The 24,640-nt window shown below is 33.4% G+C and overlaps 4 protein-coding genes across 4 annotated transcripts in view; all 4 read right to left on the bottom strand.

Moving 5' to 3' along the window:
* Positions 1 to 2,517: 2,517 nt before the first annotated feature.
* Positions 2,518 to 3,527, bottom strand: HELRODRAFT_182927 (hypothetical protein; the record flags this gene model as incomplete). Its single annotated transcript, XM_009033642.1, has 3 exons — positions 2,518 to 2,631; positions 3,028 to 3,270; positions 3,384 to 3,527. The coding sequence occupies 3 exons, from the start codon at positions 3,525 to 3,527 to the stop codon at positions 2,518 to 2,520; spliced, it is 501 nt and encodes a 166-aa protein (XP_009031890.1).
* Positions 3,528 to 4,745: 1,218 nt separating this feature from the next.
* On the bottom strand, positions 4,746 to 6,443 carry HELRODRAFT_104520 (hypothetical protein). Its single transcript, XM_009033643.1, has 5 exons — positions 6,243 to 6,443; positions 5,676 to 5,913; positions 5,474 to 5,585; positions 5,312 to 5,394; positions 4,746 to 4,984 (listed from the first exon to the last, which is right to left on the bottom strand). Exons 1-5 carry the CDS (start codon positions 6,420 to 6,422, stop codon positions 4,980 to 4,982), a joined length of 618 nt encoding a protein of 205 aa, XP_009031891.1. The 5' UTR covers positions 6,423 to 6,443; the 3' UTR covers positions 4,746 to 4,979.
* A 1,180-nt stretch (positions 6,444 to 7,623) lies between these two features.
* On the bottom strand, positions 7,624 to 9,918 carry HELRODRAFT_104522 (hypothetical protein). The gene is made up of 5 exons (XM_009033644.1): positions 9,797 to 9,918; positions 9,160 to 9,388; positions 8,742 to 8,890; positions 8,173 to 8,356; positions 7,624 to 8,050 (listed from the first exon to the last, which is right to left on the bottom strand). The coding sequence occupies exons 2-5, from the start codon at positions 9,368 to 9,370 to the stop codon at positions 7,770 to 7,772; spliced, it is 825 nt and encodes a 274-aa protein (XP_009031892.1). The 5' UTR covers positions 9,371 to 9,388; positions 9,797 to 9,918; the 3' UTR covers positions 7,624 to 7,769.
* Positions 9,919 to 22,035: 12,117 nt separating this feature from the next.
* The window catches only part of HELRODRAFT_194726 (hypothetical protein), a 5,358-nt gene continuing 2,753 nt past the window's right edge, over positions 22,036 to 24,640 (bottom strand). Inside the window, exons 7-9 of the mRNA XM_009033645.1 lie at positions 24,283 to 24,640; positions 22,464 to 24,202; positions 22,036 to 22,256 (exon numbers count right to left, since the gene is read on the bottom strand). The exon at positions 24,283 to 24,640 is cut by the window's right edge and continues 693 nt beyond it. Of these exons, the coding sequence (XP_009031893.1) occupies positions 23,552 to 24,202; positions 24,283 to 24,640 (1,009 nt within the window). The 3' untranslated portion in view covers positions 22,036 to 22,256; positions 22,464 to 23,551. The remainder of the gene's footprint in view (positions 22,257 to 22,463; positions 24,203 to 24,282) is intronic.

A 24,640-nucleotide genomic window follows, 5' to 3' on the forward strand; every position in this document is an offset into this window, starting at 1 on the left:
CGTAAGATAATATTAATAATATAATAATGATAATAAATTATAATGATAATAGTATAATAATTATATTATAATAATAATCAATCATTAAGTTAGAGTTACCGACAGCAAGCGAACAAACAAACAAATGAACAAACAAACGAACGAACGAACGAACGACAAAACCCACAAATGAACGAACGAACGAAATAAAACCCACAAACGAACGAACGAACGAACGAAAAAACCTACAAATGAACGAACGAACGAACGAGCCAACAAAATGTTTTTTCTACATATAAAATAATTAGAATATATAAAAATGAGGAAGACAGTTAGAGAGCCGGGTGCGTAGTAGAACAAGAAATGAACTCCCATATAGCTGGATGTCGTTTCTTGCTTTAATTTTAAAGTGTTTATCAACTCATTTCAAGCTGATTGCTTTATTAAGTTTGTATTACGCTTTATGCTCTGAATTCAACTCTGCTTGACTCAACCAATCCCAGAATGAATAATGAGAATTAGCCAGCCATTTGCAATGAATGTAGATTGAAATTTATTTAAAGTGTTTGACCTGTGTCTGGGTTTGAATGAAAGAGTCCTGACAGGAAACACCCATGAATGAGATTCATGCTCTGCATAGTAAACTTTTTTTGGATACTCTAGTTGTTTGAGAATGATAAATAGTGAAGAATTCATCAATTATTCTTAAAATTCATCAATTATTCTTAAAATTCATCAATTATTCTTAAAATTCATCAATTATTCTTAAAATTCATCAATTATTCTTAAAATTCATCAATTATTTATAAAATTCATCAATTATTCTTTAAATTGTTCGCGTGTCTGACGAAGTTTCATTCCTTCTCAAGATGTTGTGGGCGGTTATGTTATTCTCGTTCAAAGCGATGTTGCCACTGACTGCATTCAACGAACCAACGCATAACAGCATCAGGTGCTCCGTTGAAAGTATTTTGTCTCTAAATCTGAAATTAAATCATTGAAATGAAATTAAATATTTAAATTCGAAATTTGAAACTAAAATTTACAAATGAACTATTTTTCTAAAAATTATAAATACCTCGATTCCAGCTTGCAAAACAAACAATTACGTCTGATCATTCGTCTTCAATGTTTCATCTCTTTCTATCATTCAATCTCTCTCTCTCTCTTTCTCATTTTTTCTCTCTTGTTTCTCTCTCTCTCTTTCTCTCTCTTTATTCTTTGCCATTGACGGTGGATTTTTACGAAACGAAACGAAACGATATCTTTCAATATCGACTCGAAACACCTGCTCGTGAAATAGAATCAGCTAGTGGGGGAGGATAAAGCGTATCTCAATAAATGTCAATGAACACCTCGTAACAACTATTGACTTGACAGTTTTGAAATTTTAAAAGAACAAAAAGTAAAATATCGAAATAAGATGCTCTCTGCAAATTTTTCTCCGAATTGCTATCATTAAAAATAAATTTCAGTTTGAAAAAATCAAAATATAATCAAATATTTAATTTAATCGTCTCCACGTCGTTAATCATCTTCTTGATCTTTCCGTGTGAATTCAATCTGGAAAGAAGATTTTTAAAAGTCTCATTAAAATATTAATTAATTGAATAATTAATTGGTCAATTAATTAATTAATTAATTAATTAATTAATTAATTAATTAATTAATTTAATCAATTAATTAATTAATTAATTAATTAATTAATTGATTGATTGATTAAATACAAAGAGGTTTTTCCCATTTGCTCATTCTGCAATATTTTTATAAAAATTTCTGTCCTTTGTTAGGGAGCTCTGATCCGACAAACGCTTAACTGCCTGGGCATAAATCTATAATTGTAGTTAAATTTTCGTGACACAGCCTTTGAAAGTTTTGTGGGTTTCGGACAGGTTGTATTTGAACCAGATCATTGGTTCGTAATCATCATCAGATCATCAGTCACGTAAAACAGGGTTCTTCTACCGGCTCTAGCTAACTAGCCAAACAGTGCAAGAAAATCTGGTATCTTTTTTAAAATAAATTTTCCAACTTCGAACCAATGTTACATAAGTTCAATTTAACTCTAACAAAAATATAAATTTACAACGCTTATGAAAAACTTTGACGGTTTGAAATACTGAAATCTATTTAAAAACCGAAAAGATGAAAAACTAAATGTTTTTCTAATTGGAATTGAACTTACTGCATAGTCCGTCAGTGCATGCGCCAGGGCAGTCCCCACAAGCCGGTCCGACTTTGTAAGGGCTTTTGTCGACATAATTCCCTCTATTTAAAAAATACTTTTTTTAGATATAAGCAAATTTACTTGATGTGTTATTCACAATTTGAAAAATGTCTTGCAGAGTGGAAAACATTGAACAAATTTTCAAACGAATATGTAGTAAGTTTCGTGTTAGGAAGATTATCTCTTTTATAAATTTGAAAAAGTTATATTAGAAATTATTATAAATAATATAACAATACTTATTATATTATAATATATAATAAATTTTTATAATTACTACAGTCAGTTTAAAAAATAATTTAAAATATTTATCACCCGGGTGCATAGTTGCAGACGACGAAGAGACCGTTGGTGTAGTAGAGGTTCCCCAGTTTCTGGCAGACTGCATGTGCACATCCGAGGTCTGTTGTTTTTGCCCACACCACCTAAAAGATGTTTCCAACATTTTTTCATCTCAATTTTTTAATCTAAATCAGATAAAAATTTAAGATTTTGAAAGATGTCATGAAATTTGTTAACTTCTTATGCCACTTGAAATGAATACGTCTGCTATTGCGAATATAATGGTGAATATAATTTGAGGTAAGCATTAGCTATTCAAGCTGGTTGCGGTTCCTGGTCCTCTTGCTGCATTGACCGTGTTCAAACGCAAAGAAATCCAAGCAATCACATGCAATGTATGTGATGCTTTGACTCACGCATATTCATTCACACGCGCTATGTGTGTTTTGTTGATAGTTGTAAAAATTTATTAAGAGAAAGTTATTTACAGTAACGACATTAATTGTTGAGCTGTTGGGCAGTAAACCAAAATTTTCTACCTGAGTGTAGTGACCACAGATTTTATCCTTGGCACAGGTTCTTGTGGATAAATTGTAGTTTTCTTTCTCGCTGAACCAGTACCTAACAACACTCTCATAATTCACAGTTTCCGGAGCCTGGCTAGACGCGTAAAGGTTCTGACCGATGTAGAAGTTAGATTTAGGCATGTCTGGATTGCCGTGCTCGAAAACACATTTTTCACTCCATGCATCTGCTTTCTCGGCTAAAGCTCCATTCCATCTCTGAGAGAAAATCGTTCAGAAATTAAAAAAAAGTTATTTTGTAGTTTAAAGTAATGAAAAGACAAATATTAAAAGAAGAATTGTGAAAAAAATTAGTTAATGGAGTTTCTTACGAGAACTTTCATATCAGAAGCGCCTTCATTTTTTCTCAACTTGTTGTGGATTTTCAAAACTTCGGCAATCTGATCGTCTGTCAACTTCTCGCTCCCACATCCAAGGACCGTCAGTGAACAAATCAACAGCAGCTTAAACAGCATCTTCCAGATTCTGAAATGAATGTTCTTCTATATAAATTAATTATTTACTAATTAAGTTCTATTATATAATTATAAATGTAAATTTTAAATAAAATGAATTACTTAATTATGAGTTATATTTTAAGATTAAACTGGAAGATATATATATCTATTTCTACCTGACCAAATCCCGACTCTCTTCTGTGGTTTATATACAAAACCCTTCTCCTCAGGGCAAGCCCACACACAAATCGCGAACATAATTAAATGCAACACATTTTTGAAATTATAACAATAAGTAATAAAAATAGCTACAAAAACAACAACAACAATAATAATAATAATATGATAATGATAATAATAATGAATAATATTCTAAATTTTCAGGAATTTTTTAATTAATTTATTGCTGTTTAAATTAAAATACGTGTAGGTTTTCTGAGCTCTTATTGATCAATAATAATAATCATAATAATAATAATAATAAATTCAATATATTTTTCAACTATTGATCAACACCTCCACTAATAATAAATAGCATATGACATTTTTAGAAAATTAAAAAAAAGACAGTTATTATTATTGTTATTATTATTAATTATTAATTATTATTATTATTATTGTTACTATTATTCAATTAGCATGGGCTTTTCTTTCTTTTTTAATCATTTTAAATAATTAATTTGGGTTATCTGAAAATCTAATTTACTCCAATTACGAATATTATAAGCAGCAGCTGACCTTATCGTCACGCCGTACGTGAAATCTTATTTGTTTTCAAACCCGGTAACATGTACTTGAAATTCGGAGTAACAAACCCCAAACATATCAACACACACACACACACTCAAACACACACAGGCACACAGACACACATAGACACACACACACACCTGTATACACGAACGCACACACGTACACAAATAACACTTCAAATTTTTATGTCAGCAGTTGTTTAATTTTCAATTTTGAGAAGCAAATAAAATTTCGTTTTGTTTCGTTTCTTTGTTAAGTCTCAGTGGTATTTCCCGAAAGCAGCTACAACAAAGTCACAGTTTATGTGAATACTAACTACTCTTAAATCAATGTATGTGATAGACGAGAATCTCGATGCATTCGAACCCAGGTACATCAGCATCATTACCAAGTCCCTTAACCGTAACACCAACATGTTGTCCAGAGCGGCATTTTATTATTGAAAAAGGATTTTAGAATTTTTTTTAAAACCAACAGGCGGTGTTGCATGCATTAAGTTATTTATTAATTCAATGAATAATAATTTAATTTTGTGTCCGAAAGTTTGAAATATCCAAATGCTTGATTAAATTTGAGATATAAAATTTGATATAATTAATCAAATGTTCAGTTCACGGTTAAATAATTTATGAAATGTTTGATGAAATTTGAGAGAGCATTAATGATTAATTTGTTCGATTTGCCTTGTACCAGTTGGACGTGCAACTACTTCTGCGATTAATTTGGCAATGAAATAAAGAATTTTTGACGTAAAATGTTTGAAAATCTTAAATTTAAATGTTAAAAATCCTAAAAAATAATCTATACAAATTTTTTCCTCAAACAAATGCCAGCTCTGCAAATGCTCGTCTGCTTGCAACTCCATCCATAAAATTACTTCCCGTTAAATTTAAAAAACATCTCAAAAACACAGCAGCAACGACGCAAGGCATGGCAGATGGCAAAACCTATCAAAATCTCGCACGGTTCATCTTACAACAAAATTTTTAAAGGGCAAGAGTGAGAAATTTCTACAAAATCGAACTTCCAACCAAAATCGAACTTCTAACTGCAGAGGCCGTCCGTGCACGCGTCCGAGCAATCAGCACACGCAGATCCAATCTTGAAGGGTTTTTGACCGACGAAATTCCCTCTGTTTACGTGCAATATTATTATATCGAAATGAAATTTTATGTATTTTCAATTAAAAAAGTGAATAAATTGAAACTAACGCGGGTCCATAATTGCACACGAAGAAATAGGCATTGGTCAGTTTAGTTGGCGGGAGAGTTGGACAGAGAGCATAACTGCAGCCTACGTCTGAGGTCGCTGCCCATACAACCTCAATAGTTTTATTCATTTGTTCATTTATTTATTTCGCTTGCTCATTCATTCATTTTTCATCCATCAATCCATCCTTTCATTCACCAACTTGGGTGTAATGTCCACAGACAGCCTTAGCAGCGCAGGTCTGAGTGACGCTGTCAAACTTTTCCTTCTCCTTGTACCAGCTGCTGATGTAGCTGGAGACGTTGACAGCCTGGACGGTGGTGGCGAAGAGGTTCTGCCCTGTTTGGGGGAAGGGAGAACTCGGTGAGCTCGGTTGGCCGTGGGTGAAACTGCAGCTGCTTGCCCAGGTGTCTGCCATCTCAGCCAGCACGCTGTTCCATTTCTGAGAGAGTCATCAGGAACGAATGAAACATTTCCAGGTGTTTCATTTTTATCGACACTCGTGTCGATCGTTTAAAATTGAATAAATTCTAAAAAAAACAACAACAAAAATTTATATTTAATTAATAATCTTATTATAACAGCGCCATTTCAAAAACGCTTCTCAATAAATTTTGCCAACAAATGGCTCTTAAAATCCGATTGTAACTTTGTAGCTGATTGAGAAGAAGTTAGAAAAGAAAGGAAGAGTTTTAGAGCAAAAGTACTACAAAAACAAAGACGGACTTAGTATAAAAGATGAACACAGTGAATTAAGAAAAAAATCCTTACAATTTTCTTCATATTTGACGATCCTTCGCCTTTTCTGAAGTTGTTGTGAGCGTTGATGATTTCACTTTGGACGTCATCCGACAGAGGAGCGCGCTTGCCAGGGGAGACTATGATGATTTCTTTCTCGGCACTGCTGACGACCAAAAACCATCCAAGCACCAGCAATGATGGAAATAACATCGTCAGTCTGTCTGTCTGTCTCGTTATTTGTCTGTCTATCTATCTATCTATCAATCTGAAAATTAGTTAATAAGGTAAAAACGTGGAAAATACTTATGAGAGTAATTATAAAGATATGTCTTGCCAAATATTTTTTTCCTATATGACATCAAATCAATCATAGAATCTAATCATAAGATGGAGCAATTGAAACGCATTAAAGATCAACAAAGAAATATGAACAACATCTGTACTACTAACTCCGATGAGCAATTGTTTCAACTTGGAAACCATTTCAAGTTATTTATTTGTAGGAGGGACAAGAGAGAGAGAGAGAGAGAGGAGAGAGAGATAATAATTGTTATACTAAACCATGAACAAAATAGCATAACACCTGCTTTTGCTTGTCTATCTATCAATCAATCAATCAATCGATCAATCAATTAATCAAATGTTATTGTATAGCGCGCGATTTCTTAAATGCAAAAACACTGAAGTCAGAAACAAAACAAAAAACAAAATTATCATTTTCTCTAACATTTTTGCCGGAAGTAATAAGGCGGAAACAATTTCTCGTCCGATCTGACGAAGATTATTTTTAAAAATTTCTTTCATCGCGATGCAATAAAAATCAATCGAATTATCCGCATAGCATTTTATCATGATAATAATAATAATAATAACAATAAATAGATGATAATAATATTATCATTTTTATTATTACTATTCTTTTATTCGTAGTAGTAGTTGTAGTAATGGTAGCAGTTTTAGCAGCAGCAGTAGTAGTTGTAGTAGTAATAGCAGTAGTAGCAGCAGTAGTAGTAGCAGTAGTAGTAGCAGTAGTAGTAGCAGTAGTAGTAGCAGTAGTAGTAGCAGTAGTAGTAGCAGTAGTAGTAGCAGCAGTAGCAGTAATCGATTAAACGATTTGACGTGATCAAGAAAAGGATACGAGTTTTTTTTATTGACGAACGTTCATTCACGTATTTGTACTAAGCCAGATTTAAAATTTTTTATTATTGCTATTATTATTGTTTTATTATTATTATAATCATTCATTTGTATAGCCACCATTCACTCATTTAATTATACCATCAGTCGTTCATGTATCGTATCGTATCGAATCGATATGTATCGTCTCGTTTCCGTTATCAGCGAATCGCGCTATCGAGTTTGGCCATTTTCATTTTTAGTAGCACCAATTAAAAGTAACACTTTTTTTTAATTTATAAAAAAAATATTGAAAAACAAAATCAAACAGAAATATTCACATAAAGTATATAACAACAATAATAGTAATAATAATAATAAGAAGAAGAAGAATAATAATAATCATTACCACGATCATCATATGAACAAACGAAAAAAAATTCACTGAAAAGTAATCAAATACTCCGGATACATCTGATAGTCGTAGAAGATGACGTACATGGATGGAGCGTTCAAGCGATCCACTACGGAGTCATATAAAATCCCTTTCGCGGGATCTTTCAGGGGAGGTTCCTTCAAGCCAAATGCCCCTTGCCCAGCGTTGCCGACCAGGACCCTCGCCTGGTAGATGTATTTGCGCCCGTGAACGTCCGGAGTGCAGTATCCACTGATTGAATACTGCGAATTCACGGCAAAGTAAACTCCGTTTCCGTACACCAGACCTGTAGGGTGTGTTCAGTCAACTAAGAGACCAACCAACCAACCAGCCAACCAACCAACCAACTAACCAGCCAACCAACCAACCAACCAACCAACCAACCAACCAACCAACCAACCAACTCACCGTGCACACCACCATAGGACCTATTAAAGTTGTTGGAGTTAATTTTAGGGATGACGTCACTGGAGGTGCCGTGCCACAACCTCATCTCGATCTTCTTGCCGCCATAGAGCGGCAGGTCACTCTCCATCGACAGCATCTTCACCTTGTACTGTCGGTAAAGACTTGGATTCTGTATGCGCTGGATCTGACGGGGTCAGGGTCAGGGTCAAGGTTAAGTGTATTGTTTAATTTGGTATTGTAATTAAATTCTGGACTATACTTCTAAAAAGTTGGTTAAAGTAGGTTAAATTGTGAAGAGATAATTGCCCCGGTAGGATTTGCAGTATGCAAAATTATTATTTTGCAATGGTAACAAATTTTTCACGATATATTAGAAGTATACATGTACGGCCTGAACATGAAAAAATATGAAAGAAGGAGTTAAATGAATGCCGGAAAATGAATGAATGAATGAATGAATGAACGAATGAAAGAACTAACGAACGAACAGACGAAGGAATGAACGAATGAGGAAATGAAAAAAACGAAAATAAACAAAGAAATAAACATACAAAACACAAGGCCACAACCTTAATGATAGATTTTATTAAATTGTTGCTGGTGGCCCTGAAGTGTTTCTCTACCCTCATGAACTCTGACCCCACCGAGCTGAGGTCGACAAGTTTGTGGGTCTCGCCAGAGGCCATCGGGTCCCACCTGTCTGGCAGTTTCGTAGATTCTGGGATCGAAGAGGAAAAGGGTCGGGGATTAAATTTCAAATATTTTGGAAAAGATGTTTAGCTAATTCCATAACATTAATAAACTTATGAATTCACAATTCATTCATTCTTTCGTTCTTTTTTCATGCATTCATTCATTCATTCATTCATGCATTCATTCATTCATTCATTCATGCATTCTTTCATTCATTCACTCATTCATTAGAATACTCAAAGAAAATCGATTTCATTAACTTATTCAAAGTTTTCAAGTCACATCGAAACGAACCAGTCGGAATCCTCTTAACTTTAGCTGAGTATGCATTCGAACCATCGATCACGTCATCCGTCATGTTCTTGACACTGACGCTATGCTTCTTGCCATCCTTATCGGTGAAGCTGATTTTTTCTTTCGAGTTCGTCTGAAAGGCCTTCTCCAGCCGACCACACGAATAGGAGTCGTATTCAGACACTCCTACATTTTTGCTGGCATCAGCCATGTAGTAAGTCCATTTTACCTGGGTATAATAAATATATGTCTCTAGAATAATGAGAGAAGGAGAGAGAGAGAGAAAGAGAGAGAAAGAAAAAAAAGAGATAGAGATAATAGAGATAGAGAGAGATTAAATAATGGTCTGGTCTGAAAGAAAATGGAAAGAGAAAGTTAATATAATACAAGTGTCTGGGAGAGATGGAAGCAGGAAAACAGACACTGGAATCAACAATGAGAGAGAAAGAAAGAGAGAGAGAGAGAGAGAGAGAGAAATGTGGAGAGAGAGAGAGAGTACGGGAAAGCAAATAAAAAAAAGGAGAAGAAGATTGAATAAGAGTAAATACAGAAAAATAAAGAAAACAGAGAGAGAGAAAGAAAGAAAAGAGAGAGAGAGGAGAGAGAGAGAGTGAGAGAGAGAAGTTAAACCACCAACGTAATTAGCCAGGAATTTTATTTCCTCCTCTTCCTTCTTATCTCTTATTAAATTTTGTATCAGCTGGATGGCCTTATGAACGCAGGATTTCTCACCTTTCACTGACAGTTTATTCTTAAGCAAGGATAGTTCGACTGAGGCCTCCTTCTTAATTTTATCCAACTGTAACAATTTTTATTCAAAATTTTACCTTTTTAAGATGTAATCGCCGATAAAATTAACTTTTTTCTAATTAAAATTACTCTTTTTGTTGAAAATTCCCATTTTTTAAAAATGAAATCATTAAAAAAATTGATATTTTTCACACGGAAAACCTCTTTTTTCGAAATTTCGCAGTCCAGATCAATTGTTTCAACGGTCATCATGCTGTCGACTTTCTTGTTGATTTGACTGACAACGTTGATGATGTTCTGCTCAGTCATGCTGTACACCACCAACTGAACATCGTCATTGTCGCTACCACCACTACTACCACTACCACCACCACCACTACCAGGATCTATTCTATTTTCCGGCATTTTAAAATTTGAACCGGATGCAACTCCCACTCCCGACGTTCTAGTTGCACTCTTTCCGGGATAGATATAATTTTTCATATTCTCTTTGGCATTTGCTCAAAAATCATAAATATTAATAAAATTATTAATTATATTATCATTTCATTCTTCGTCTACTTCTTTTTCTTCTTATTGTTATGCCTATTCTTAAGGCAAGTAGTAGCAGCAGCAGTATTGATTCTCACTTCGCGTTTGAACGTGGTCACTGTAACAGCAGAATCAGGCGCCTAAACCATTGCAACGAAATTCTTGAAAGAAAACGTAAATTTTAAAAATTCGTTCTCAAAATTCTTACCTAAAAACTGGAATCGAAAACTAAAAAAATTCTGAAAGATTGATGATGTCAGACTATCAAAAGTCTTCCTAAACGACTCCAGAATCTTATCGTCGAGAATGTAGATATAGATGGACTTCAAATTCGTTGGCTTCTTGTGTGCAAAGGTTTTCGCAGCCTCATATATCGCGGTTGCCATGGCGTCGTAACACTCGCTACCGAATCCTTTAAAAAATTATTCTTAGTGTTGAATGGTTTCATGTCCTTATCATAATTATCATTAATAAGAAATAATTGAACGAAGAAATATTGAATTATACTGAAATATAAGAAAAGATTGAAATATAAGAAAAAGTTTAATTATAATTGATAGCCAATATATATTGTTATTTAAGATTGTTGTGTATACGCACTAATAACACTTATAAAGATTCCTAAAAACAAAACTCCGCAAGTACATAAATTCGATAAACCAAAGAGACTTGACGAGTTTTAAACATTTCAACTCTTTCAGATAAATGACCAACATCCATAAATAGCGAGAATCGTCTACTAAAATTTGATAGCCAAAGAGATAAAAGACAAAATTGATAGAATAAAACATGAAAAAACCTCATCTTACACAGATTGCATATGATAGATAGGGATTGCCTTGCATTCAAACCAGGCAAGTGCAAACCAGCTAACTCAAAACCAGGCGCCTTAACCAACTACACCATTTCATCGACCACAAAAGTTAAAAATAAAACTACAAACTCGTTCCGACTGGTGGCATAGCAATGGAGGTGACTTTCCTGTTATCAGCTTCCTCAAACATCTTACTTAGGACATCCACCCAATTATTAGGACTCTTGCCGCAGACGTGAAAAATGAATTTGTGTGGTAGGTTGCCGGCTGACGTCACCGCCATGTGGTCTTTCAGATGACCTTCAGGGTTATTATACAACTTTTGTAGGAGCTTTAGACATTTTTAGGAGGCCTCAAAGATTATGATAAAATTTTTAGAGGTTATTATGAATTATTACAAAATAATTGACTCTGAAAGAGGAACTGTATCTTTTATTATTAGTTGAAATCAGAGCTAAAAAAAACACATCAAATCAACTCTCAGCTCTCAGAGGTACCAGCAACAACACACACACAGACACACACACACACATACACACACATACACACACACACACACATACACACACACACTACACAACGTAGCAGCCACATGACCAGACGCCTCAAGCATTGATTAAACCTTCTTGCCAACCAGGAATTAGCATGAAATTTTGTGAACGAACATATGAAAAACTGTTGAAAATGTTAAAAATATCAGAAATGTATGTTGTCCTACCTTGACGCTGGCATTCTTTGACGACAGCATCACCCGCCACAGACATTATCGCCTTCGAAACAGCACCTAGACCGAAAATTTTGTCGAGAACTCAAAACCAACTAAAATAAAGACCATTAGTACAATATTCAATCAGCTTATTACTAAAGAATAAATAAATTATGCAAAAATAGAAATAAAAAAAACTTCAGAACACCCCCAACCAGAGTTGACGTTAAAACGTTTGTTAGTACTGTTCACGATAGCGTCAGTTCGACTCTTCAACAAATCCTCATTAACTAACTCTATGACCAAATCTTTCACGCTGAACTTGTTCTTATCAGAGCTACTACCATTATCACTAGCATTACTGTTATTACTAGCAGCAGCAGCAGAAGTAGCAGCTGTAGTAGTAGTAGAAGTAGTTGTAGTTGGAGCATTTTTCGCTTTGTTATCTTTATAACCTTTAACATTTTTAGAAGTTTGTCCTGAGAAAATTTCAAATTTTTTTTTTAAGATTGAATGGAGAGTCTATTAACTCTTTATCAATTAAACGGAACTTTAATTAAGCATTAGAAATCATTAATTAATAAATGAATTGATTAATTAAATTATTTATTTATTTATATATTTATTCATTTGAATATGTAAAAATTAGGTTATGACAAACAAACTTACCGGAGACTTTACTTCTTATGCTTTTCAATTTGTCCAAAAATTCCTACAAACAAATGAATTCTTTTTCAGCGCCATAAATTTAATATATAAATATTATTGATATTACTATATAAATAATAATAATAATAATAATAATAATAATAATAATAATAATAATAATAATAATAATGAATGGGGCACTTCACCTTGTGTGTTTCATCATCAGTATCGTAGATGACGACATTTATCTCGGTCAAATTTGTCTTGGAGGTAGTCGTTGCAAACTGTGCGATCTCTTCCAGCATGATCCGGGCACATTCGAATGCTGGGACTTGCAGCTTTCCAGTTCCCAGCGCTGGGAAGGAGATGGACTTCAGACCATCTTTCCGCGCCATCTCCAGGGCGTTTTTTACAACATTTTGCATGCCCTTTTCAAAGAAATGTTGCAGAGTTTTTTGTTTTACAATTCTCGCTTCAGTATTTCTTAAAAGTATTTCTTTGCGTTCGAACCAGGCCACTACAACAGCACTGCCAGATATCTTAATCATTACACTACCTGGTCACCCAGTTGTTTTTTGCAGAGAATAATTTAATTCAACATAGCAAAAAGTAAATGTGGGAAAATCAGTAAAGACTGAAAAGTTACAGCAGCTATATAAAAAAAATAGGCACACAGTAATTTTCAACGTGCTAATCAATTTGTTGGACCACAAGTAGCGAGCTGGAACGCACGTGATCCCCCGCTACCATGTGGCGTGTTTTTACAGCTATGAAAACTTCAATTCATAAGCTGCTAAAACTGCGCTATATAAATAAAAAAAAATGAAATGAAAAATAAAAAAACAAAACATAAAACACAAAATGAAATATATAATAAAAAATACTTTTTCAGTCCTAACACTATCCTTATTCCACTGCATGCAACTACCATGGTAGACAAACTTGCACGGAAGACCATAACCTCCAGTTTTGACCACTTGACCTGCCGTTATGTTTGGACCCCCAACAACCTTCTTCAAATCTTCCTGCATTTTTGGGCCGGCTTTGTTTAACAAGACCTATCAAATTGTGAAAAAAATGGGTTAATTTATGTATTGCTGTCACACTTTTACATCTAATATTTGCTTTAAAAAATTGTATCTATTAGAATGCTTTCGTCAACAAAGAATTTTTGAGAATATGTCATTATAGGACATTTTTGTATTTTAGTCTTTACGTGTATGTTGTGATTCAGTTGGAAGGCAAAAAGAATTTAAGTTATCGCAAACTAACTAGATAATTGATTGCCTCAAAAATAAGTAGAATGCGTGCTTTTTTTAAATGTCTCTTGCTGATTATGGTGAATAAAAAGTGTCGAGAAAAAAAAATCCAACATAAAACGAAACAGAAAAATGTAGTCTGCAGAAATTTATAAAACATAAAAAACCAAATCTGAAACCTGAAACAGACCTAAAACCCGAAAACGAAAAAATTAAAAATATATATATACCCTTACAACCTACACAAAAGCGAAAAATTCCAGTTATACAAATTTCTACGAGAAAAATTATCCAAAGTTTAAAAACAATAACGTTGAAAAAAAAATTAACGCCTACTTTAGAAATAGCCGTCTTAGTAAGGTCCAACTTATAATCGCAACTATCAAACAAGACATCTGATGTCTGATCAGCTATTGAGCCCCTAACAACACTAACAATCATTCCATTCTCAAATTGTAAACTGGTGGCGGCCGCAGAAGATGCAGACATGGAGGTTTTGGAAGTCGGTGGTGAAGGCCTTGTGTGGCCCGTTTTTTGGTAGTGGCCACCATACGACTGTGTAACAAATTTGGCATTTCCTTTCCCGAGATATTTTATTATTACCTAAAAGTTTATTTTTAAAAATCGTGACGATGTTAATAAAAAATAATTATTATTAATTACAATCGTGGTTAAATTCCAATAAAATGTCAAAAATGAATTTTTAAATGATAGAAAACAAACAAGCACGAGACCTTATTACTATGGCACAACCCTTTCAATAAAGTTTCATCTGACAAGAATTTGTCAGCGTAAGACTTAACGAATTCAGATCTGACAAGAACTTTAGTGCAAAGCTGTTGCAAGGCGCCGGCCAGGTTCGTTACATTCTCTTCTTTCCCCATCAAACAAAACCCAGACTGACTACTGCTACTTTTCTCTACAATCTTTATATCTACTTCTCTTTGTTGGAGAATAAATAAATTGTGATGTAGTTGGTTCCGCATGTGCGGATGGAATCGTTCATTATGAGTAATTTTATTATGGATAACGAGAAATTATTGTTAATTATTATGGATAATCAAGCAAATTTTTATTTTATAAAAATGTTTTCCTACTTTTTTCCTGCCTTTCGGTTCAATTCAGAGTATTCCGCGGCAAATTTGCTAACTACTTCAACAATTTCAGGTTCTGCCTCAATGAATTCGGTCCTTGTTACGTTGTTTTTGAAGAAATTTTCAACCATTTTCAAGAGATTTTCTTTATTTTTAGAGAAACCGATAAACGTCAAATTTTTGCCAGCATTCGACCAGATGAAAGCCTCATTGTAACCCTTCTTCAAATCTATCATGAACTGTTTCCACCCATGTTCCTTCAAAAATTCCAACCTGTTTTCATCTAAAATCATTTCAGTTTTGGAGATTTCTGAATTTAATAAAATTTCAGCCTGTCTCATATCATCATCACTTGTCGCACAAGCCTGCCATTCGTCGCAATCTAACGCAAGAAGCACGAATTTTTTCGTCTTTTCTAGAATCAAATTCTCCAGATAGCTTGGGACGGCATCGTTTGATAGGAATTCATTCATTTCAGAAGAACTCATGCACTGCAGAGACAACTCCTTGCACTTGATGAACTGGTTAAACTGCACTATCTCGTTCTTGAAATCATTCAAGTTCACCCTCATCCCACTAACGGAAAGCGTCTCATTTTCATACCTGTCAGCTTGAATTTCGTGCTTTTCAGACATTTTTTTCAACTCCAGCGATTTTTCTAAGTAACAAAATTTAACAAAATCGATCGAAATTAGACTCGTGATGAACTCTTGCTCGTATTCAATTTCTTTAGAAATCTTCTCTAGTTCGTTTTTGAAATGCAAAACTTCATCCCTGTAGCCACAGCAAGTAATAGAATTCACGTCTTTTTTAAGTTTGCTGTATAATAATCTTTCCTTAGGAACGGCAGTCTTGCTTCTCAAAGTTGTCTCAAGTCTGTCAAAAATGGCAGGATCGAATGACACTGATTCACTTGAAAATTGATCAAGAAACGAAAGAACGTGATTTACTGCTTTCTCCTTAATAGCATCACAATCGAAATACTTCTGATCACTTTTTTCTCCTTTCCAACTCAACATAACTTCACAATTCTCTGGTGATCTGGGCCATGCTATTGAGCAGTAACACTGTTCGGACAATTTCAATTCCAACTCCTTCATCAAGTTTTCATTTAAAAATAAAAATCCTACAACCTGTTTGAAAAAATTTTCTTAACTAATTTCAAATTTCAAATTTTTTTATAATAATTTTATAAAAAGTAAGTAAGAGAACGTATAGAAACATTGTGCAGGATTGGTAAGGAAACGTCATCCGGAATGACGGGTGGAGGTTTTGAGGTATCAAATCCTGGAGGCAACAAACCGAAACATTCGTAATATGGACATACAGTGCATATGTTATCGGAGAATTCCTGATTTCTTTTGCAGACATTGTCGGCGTCTGAGAACAAAGGAAAAAAATGTGCAACAGTAGAATTTAGATTAAAGATTGATTGATTGATTGATTGATTGATTGATTGATTGATTGATTGATTGATCGATAATCAATTAATCAATTAATCAATCAATCGATCGATCAATCAATCAATCAATCAATTAGTTTATAAAGCGCTATTTCCGCGATCTACAGCGCTCCTTAATGAATTTTGCAAACAGATGGGTCTTGAGATCAGCTCTGAACTTCGTAAGTGATGGAGAAGTAGTCAGAAAAAGAGGTAGAGAGTTTCAGAGAAAAGAACCAGAAAAAGCAAAAGCAGATTTGGCAAAAGAGTGTTTAACACGAGTTAAGAAAAGTGAGAACAAGAAGACGATCGTAAACCAGGGCGTTTAGGTTCAATTAATATATCTGATAAGTACATAAGAAATAATTTAGATTGAGACAGATATATATATAAATGTGCAAATTTTAAAAATTATTCTATATTTTATAGGTAGCCAGTGCAAGAGAACATAAATACGGAGATATATGAGAAAAGAAAAAGGCACGAGCAACTAGACGAGCGGCAGAGTTAAAAGCTTAAGTGTAGACTCAGGAAGACCATAGTAGAGCGAGTTACAATAATCAATCCTAGATAAGACTAACGAAGTAACAAGAAGGAGAAGAGTAGGATCATCAAAAAAAAGCAAAAGTTTTTTTATTCTACGTAGATGAAAGTAAGAGCTTCTAGCAACACTATTAATCTGAGAAGAGAGAGACATGCTAGAATCAAAGATGAAGTAATTGTAACGTAAGCCTAGAATACGAAACTTGTGAGAAACATCAAAAGTTTTAGAATCAGGTACGATAATAGGAGGAATAGTAATAGAGTGTTTAGATTTATTAAAACAAATTAATTCAAACTTAGAAGGATTAAGTTTAAGACACATAGAGTCAGACCAAGCGATAATTGAAGAAAGACATAGAGATAGATTACGAAAAATACTATTGAGATAAGATGGAGAAAAAGAAGTATAAATATAAGAATCATCAGCATATAGTTGACTAGTGAAAAGAAAAATTCATAATACAAGGTAGTTCAGAAGTATAGAGTATCAATTGAGCAATAAAGCCAAAATCACGAAACAAATAAACCAATAAAAAAAAAACAAAGTAAAAAAATTTCGGAAAAAATTAGGAAAAAAACATTTTACCTTTAAAGTTTTCAAATTCGATTATAAAAACAGTGTTCTCATTATCTGACGGAACGACGGACGATGTTTGACCCCCTCCGGAAATTCCAACATCCTCAAAATGTAACATTACGTAATCAACCTCGATGGGATTTGAGAAATTCGCTTGCACGGATTTAGTTACTGGAACTTTCTGCACGGATATCATTTTACCGCAAAACGGCTTCGTACATAATTCCAGTAAAATATTTTTGTAATCTGAAAAATTATTTCAGATCTTCAAAGAACAATACTTGACAAATTAATTTTCAAATAGGGACTGAAAAAACTCCACATGTGGCTTAAGAGTTAAATGATAAGTAAATAAACCTGGACGACTTTGAAACTGCACCAAAACTTTATCAGGCTTGGGAAAGAAAGTGAAATAATTAACGACACAATTTGATATCTTTTCAAGGTAGAACATCAATTTCTCAACATCTTCAAGACATTTTGGCGTCAGGTATGTAAACAGTAATTTGAGGTCGTCAATATTATTGTCAGTGATGACGGGCGGAGGTTTGGAGGGCTGCAGAACTTCTAGAAACAATTTCCTACTGGTGAAAGTTATCGTTGGATTTGTCTCTATGATTTTCTTTGCAACTGCCAATAAACAATCACAACAAACGCCGTTAGTTAGTCACATATCTAAGAATCACAAGTTATGAAACAATTTTGTATGTTTTTGGCAAAATAAATAAAAGTATTCCAATTATACAAAACATTCAAGACAAGTGACTGAATAAACTGTGTAGAGATGAAACCAGGAGTATTCGTTAAAATCTTTCACCCAAGTATTAAAAAGTTGTACTACTAAAAAAACTACTCACAAATCCGTTTATAAAAGTCACATTAATGATACTGCGACATTTTAATTTTGTTTTTAATAAATTAGCCTAAAAAAATTTCCTATACGTAGCAGAATAAAAAAATTTAACAACTTATAAACCAAAAAAAGACACCTTGAGAACTGTTGAAGACGACAACAAAAGTTTTTTCATCTTCAGGAATCAGTTCGTTTATGGCTGCTGGTGATCCTCCATATCTTTTGTTTTCCAGGATCCTCTTCAAATCATCCACTCCCAATCCGGCTTCACTAACGTTCACTTTTATGGCATGAGATCCGTCAGATATCGGCCAGGATTCCAAGAGGATTCCTTGAAATGTTTTGCCAGAGAGTACGTGCCTTTCTTTTGCAAACTTTTCGGCCGCTGGTAGTAAAGAAAATTTGAAATAAGAATGAAAAACGAAACGTAATTGAGTGGCCAGATGGTGTAATAGTCAAAGAGCCTGGCACTGCGGTTCTTTCGTTGATACGAGGACCAGGTTTGAACGCAGGAAGATACACGCTCATTACGTGCGATGGGCGTGTGTGTGATGCGTGCATCCACGGGCATATAAAGTCAGTTACATTTTTCAAACTGTTGATTAACTCGAACTAAACATACACGCAACCAAAAATTTCTGAAATAAAAGTAAAAAACGGCTGAAAAAAAACCTTTTGTTGACTTGAAGACAATGAAGCCTTCGCCTCCAGTCACCGTGACACATTCCACAACCGATTTCGTCCAATTCTCAGCGTAACACTTCAGGACATCATCAGCTAACCCGACTATATTTCCAACTAATTCAACAGTACGGGCTTCAACTGCTGCCACTGAATTACGTTTCTGTGCTCTGCTGTTCGATTTTTTGGAGTGGTTGTCATTTTTTTGAAGTTTTGATTCGTTTAATTCGTCGTCGTTGTCGTCATCATCATCTTCATCATCATCTTCTCTTTTATACAAGCTAACTAAAACGTCTTTATCATCGTAGCTAAATTTTTTCTTTCCTAGTAAATTTCTGGCTTCTTAAATTTGAAAAAAAAATTATAAATCAATTTACAGATACTAAAATCGAAAAAGATATATGGAAAAATAATTGTAGTTATCAAAAAAACTAAATAAAAAAAAACTTTTTTTATCCAAGATAGAAACGATGACATATTTTTCCTTGGAATTAATTTTTTCCACTTTGACAGAATTCAATTTTAAATCCAACTCGTTCTCCAGTGAAATTTCTAAAAATAACTTGTCTGAATCTCTGCTGGTTATATTGTCCAACTTTAGAAACGTTTTTGTGTCTGGGGCTTTTCCCATGTTAATTTCATCAGAATTATCCAAGTCCACATTTTCTAACAAAAATTTTTATTGTATAAAATATTGTGTGTGTGTGTGAGTGTGTGTGTGAGTGTGTGTGTGTGCGTGCGTGTGTGTGTGTGAGGTTTATTTTACTTGTGAATGTTTTATCCAGAAAACAAGATAAAAAACAATGTAGTTACTTTATCATCATCATCACAATCATCATCAAATTTAGTCATATTCTAAAAGAGAATTTCTTTTAGAAACACTTTAATCTAAATTACATTTTAAAATTTAAATACACACCGACAAGATATTTAAAATAAAATTTTTAGAAAATAAAGAACCATAGTAACCATGTGAAGTTTTTGAGGTATTCAACGCTACACCACCACTACCATTTTCTTTCATCTTTTTTTGATTCAAAGTAACCAAAGATGACAAATGAGGACTTTCGTTGAATAATTCAACTTTCCAAGTATTTCCCAGTGAGATCCAATAGCCTTTTTCTAATACTTCTTGAATTTCTTCAAAAAAAAATTAAAAAATCTTCAAAATAATTAATAAAATTATTAACTTCATTAAGTGAATAAAGCAATTTATAATTAATCATCTAAATAAATGGCATGAAACAATCAAATATATATCCTTGAAATGGTTTATTCATGTGCTCAAGCAAAAAACTTTTAAACAATCTTATTAGGCCACTTTTTAAAAATAACTTTCTGTTGTGAAATTACCGAATTGAAAATAAAATAAATCAATAAATATTTATGATATGTTAATTCTTTGGTATTATGGATTGCATGTTGACAAGCCTTACCAAAATTTATAAATATATACAACTTTGATGTGAATTCTCAAACAAATTATATTTTAAAACCTATAGTTAGTTAGTAACTTGAATGAAAATGATAAGTCTGGGCTAAAATTATTTCCTTAATTACTAATAAGTAGCTTGTAAGGACCCAACATTTCAACGATGACATCAAGAAAACTTTCTGGAATTTAGCATGTGCAAGCAGAGTAGAGAGATAGTATTTATTAGCATGTTTTTTAGCAATATGCATAATTTAATTTAATTAGCTAGAAACTAATATAGTTTGCTAATTAATCAAGAATACCTAACTAATGGTTTATAAATAAACTGAATAATTAAAATAAACTTTATTTTAATCATTATTGACCCAAATTTTAATATGAAAAACCTTCTGAATTTTCAACAGTGCAGATTAGGACTTTGTCATCTTTATAATAATCATAAGATTGAGCCAGTAATTCAAAAATTGCTGATTTAACGTCAGCTTCATCCACGTCAGAAACCTTTATTTTTATCTCATTATTAAGTTTCTCATCACCACTCATCTTTTAACCAAGTTTCTCTTTTGTTATTTTGATATATAATTAAATATCAGATAATGTTAAATCATATTAGATAATGATTAGTTGTTGTGGCAACGATTCGAAAATAAAGTTAATATGGTGGGGATGAATAAGTCTTTTAAAAAAGTTTAAATTTTAAAAGTTTTTGAAGAAAGATTAGTCATCTGAAAGAACGACGAAATTCCTATTTTTATAAATCCGACAATAACGATAATAAAAATTAGATGCAATTTTATGAAACAAATATTAATTTTTTCAATAATTTATTAATTTCATCATCATTTAGACGCTGTTTTCTCGAAAATTAATTAAGTTTCGCTTTTCGGAGAACGGAAAACTAAAAAATCTGGAAATCCCCAAATTTGGTTGGCGTATAACCAAAGACACTTAAGATAACACCCAAAGTATGGGTATATCGTATAATATATATACGGCTCATATAAGTTACTATTTGGTTTTTTTCCAGTTATATATATGTATATATATATTCTATAAATTCTACCAAATGTTTGGCGTTAATATGTTTGTAGTTCGTTTTTTCAATTTTTCTCACTAAAGTTTTTTGACATTTCCCTTATAAACAGCAGAAAGCACTGATGATGATTCATTCGGAATCGAAATATGGCCTTATTTGCAGCATGAATTCGGAAGTTTATTTTGAATTTTAATAAACTAAACGTTCACCAAAAAACTTTAGTGAGAAAAATTGAAAAAACGAACTACAAACATATTAACGCCAAACATTCGGTAGAATTTATAGAATATTGTAAAAATTATGGTCTATTACCAACATAAATATATATATATATATATATATAGAGAGAGAGAGAGAGAGAGAGAGTTAGAGGCAATATAACCATCTTATAATGTATATATTTAAATATATATATATACATATATGTATATATATTTATATATAACTTACTAACTTACTTCTGATGTTTAACCGCAGAAAAACAAAAATTTATTAATTTATCAAAAATTTTTATCCAGTAATTGATTTTATTCGAAAAATGATTCTTAAATGATAGAAATAGTTTCTGAGATATTCTTCTACTGCGAATTATTATGTAGTATTGAAACATTATACTGAAAGTGAAAAAGGAAATCTGGGGAAATTTATGACATCAGAAATTCCAAAAATTCCGAGCAATTACATAGCGTTTAATAAACATAATACCTGCCATTTTGATCAGTAGTACAGTACCATATACTTAGAGTATTCCATATGCAGTACTACTACTTCAGGTAGTAGTAGCAGTAGTATTATGTAGTAGTAGTAGCGGTAGTAGTAGCCGTAGTAGTAGTGGCAGTTGTTTTGTTAGTTATTTATAAACATTGTGAGAAGTGAGATAGTGTGTAATTAATGTTAATTAATGTTTTAGTTAAGCGATTAAGAAATTATATTTATACACACACACACACACACACACACACACACACACACACACACACACACACACTACATACACATTGCACATGTATTGCACTGTTGACGAAATTTTTCAATAATTTATGTACTTAAGTAATTTAGTATCACTATTTATATGTCCAACATGATAGCGTAATGATTAAGACGCCTTGCCCTGTTCTCAGAGTGACATCCAATGTATCTGATAGCTGGATACTGGATACAATTACGGTATCATTATACATATCTTTATATATGGATGGATACAATTACGGTATCACTGATCGGTATTTCGACGTATACACATACAAAACCATGCGATACAAATTTTGTATGCAACAAAAGTTTGTATGATTACCAATATATGGTATGTATTTAATACAAATCCGCATACACAGCTCTACACATTTAGTTCGCATATACAACAATACAATCGCATATAAAACAATACAATCGCATATACAATACAATATAAAAATATCAAATCGATTCATCGTCGTCGTCATCGTTACAAATTCTTCATCCATAATATTATAAATATGTGTGTATACACATAAACACCGTTTTTGGGTGTTTGTGTTTGTGTGTGCGTGCGTGCGTGTGTGTTTATGTGGTGTGTGTGCGTGTGTGTATATACAAGTTTGTTACAATTAAAAATAAAATAAGTTTCTCAAAAAAGACATGCTGCTTACCAAAAATCCAAAAAAATATGTTCATATATATAAAAATATTCATGACAAAATGCGTCTACGAATCACAATAATAATAATAATATAATAATAATAATAATAATTATTATTATTATTATTAAATAATAGCAATAAAAATAAAGCAATCAGAATGAAATGAAGTCCTTGTTACAGATTTTTAAATAACGATCGATCGAAATGTAGTAATAGTCTTGGTCGGCTTTTACGATCATGGAAACACAACTTAATCAATTAAATATTCACCAATCAAATAGTTATATATAAATGTGTTTATGTGTGCGTGTGTTTATATGTGCGTGTGTTTATGTGTGCGTGTGTTTATGTGTGCGTGCGCGCGCGCGTGTGTGTGTGATATCTAAATATCTAATAGTGCATTAATTAAAGGCAGCTGTATTCGTAAAAAGGTTTATTTCTAGTAGATAAGGTGCCGAATTTTTTTTGCAGCTCTTGAATATCTAGAGTCTTTTTGGCGGCTTCTGCATCGATGTTGTTGTTGTTGTTGCTGATGTTATTGTTGTTGCTGATGTTATTGTTGTTGCTGATGTTATTGTTGTTGCTGATGTTATTGTTGTTGCCGCTGTTAGAGCTGGAGCTACTACATCTTTTGATTTGTTGTTGCTGATACTGAGATTGAGGTTGTTGTTGTTGACTTTGTTGTTGCAGTTGATGATATCTCCTAACCACCCCACCACCACCACCACCACCACCAGCGGCGGCGGCAGCAGCAACAGCTCCATCATCGTAGCCAGCGTTAAGTGAGGGGGACCTGAAAACGGAAGCAGTTGCTGGCCTGACTAGGCAAACTTTCGGCCCACCTACACCAACCTCTTCCGAAGTTTTCAAGTTTCTCGGGCCTTCTCCTGTTTCATTTTCTGATATTTTAAAACTTCTGAGTCCTCTACCGCCTTCATAGAAGGGCCTGCTAGCGGATCTTTTGTCTTGCGCAACTCCAGCCGATTGTGGCCTCATATAAAGTTTCGCTTGGCTGTGCGATTGAGGTTTTGGGATGGATTTTTCAGGATTCGAATCCTGGTTAAATAAAAAGAGAAGCAAATTAAATTGATCAATCAGTGCAACAGAGAACATACGAAAACAACAAAATCACTTACTTCATCGTTATTATTATTACTGATATTCTGTGATGGGGGTCCATTGAAGACACATCTCTGGTAGGAATCGATCAAATTCTTAACGGCCCCAAGACTGGCCTGTTGTTTGTTAGTCGCACCTTCGACATTGCCGCTCTGATCAAATGATGATTTGAGGCTTCTTTTAAATCTCGCCGGCTCTGTAGCTGTTTGAATGGGTGGTGGTGACGACGATGATGGGGATGTCGTTGGTCTTTTGTCTTGTTGCTGCTGTGGCTGCTGTGGTTGCTTCTTACTTCTCGATGGAGTGTTGCCGAAACATCCAAAAACAGTCTCCGAGCGGTTGTCAACAGCATTGTCGTCGTGATTGTCGTTGTTT

The sequence above is a fragment of the Helobdella robusta genome, assembly GCF_000326865.2.
Source record: "Helobdella robusta unplaced genomic scaffold HELROscaffold_95, whole genome shotgun sequence".
Classification (NCBI taxonomy): domain Eukaryota; kingdom Metazoa; phylum Annelida; class Clitellata; order Rhynchobdellida; family Glossiphoniidae; genus Helobdella; species Helobdella robusta.

Coding starts and splice junctions, on each gene's coding strand:
- HELRODRAFT_104522 (XM_009033644.1), bottom strand. CDS start 9,370: ATGGCTGATGCCAGCAAAAATGTAGGAGTGTCTGAATACGACTCCTAT. Junction 8,891..9,159: donor AGTTAAGAGGATTCCGACTG/GTTCGTTTCGAT, acceptor CTTCGATCCCAG/AATCTACGAAACTGCCAGAC. Junction 8,051..8,172: donor GTCCTATGGTGGTGTGCACG/GTGAGTTGGTTG, acceptor CACACCCTACAG/GTCTGGTGTACGGAAACGGA.
- HELRODRAFT_104520 (XM_009033643.1), bottom strand. CDS start 6,422: ATGTTATTTCCATCATTGCTGGTGCTTGGATGGTTTTTGGTCGTCAGC. Junction 5,914..6,242: donor CGTCAAATATGAAGAAAATT/GTAAGGATTTTT, acceptor TGACTCTCTCAG/AAATGGAACAGCGTGCTGGC. Junction 5,586..5,675: donor TGTCTGTGGACATTACACCC/AAGTTGGTGAAT, acceptor ATAAAACTATTG/AGGTTGTATGGGCAGCGACC.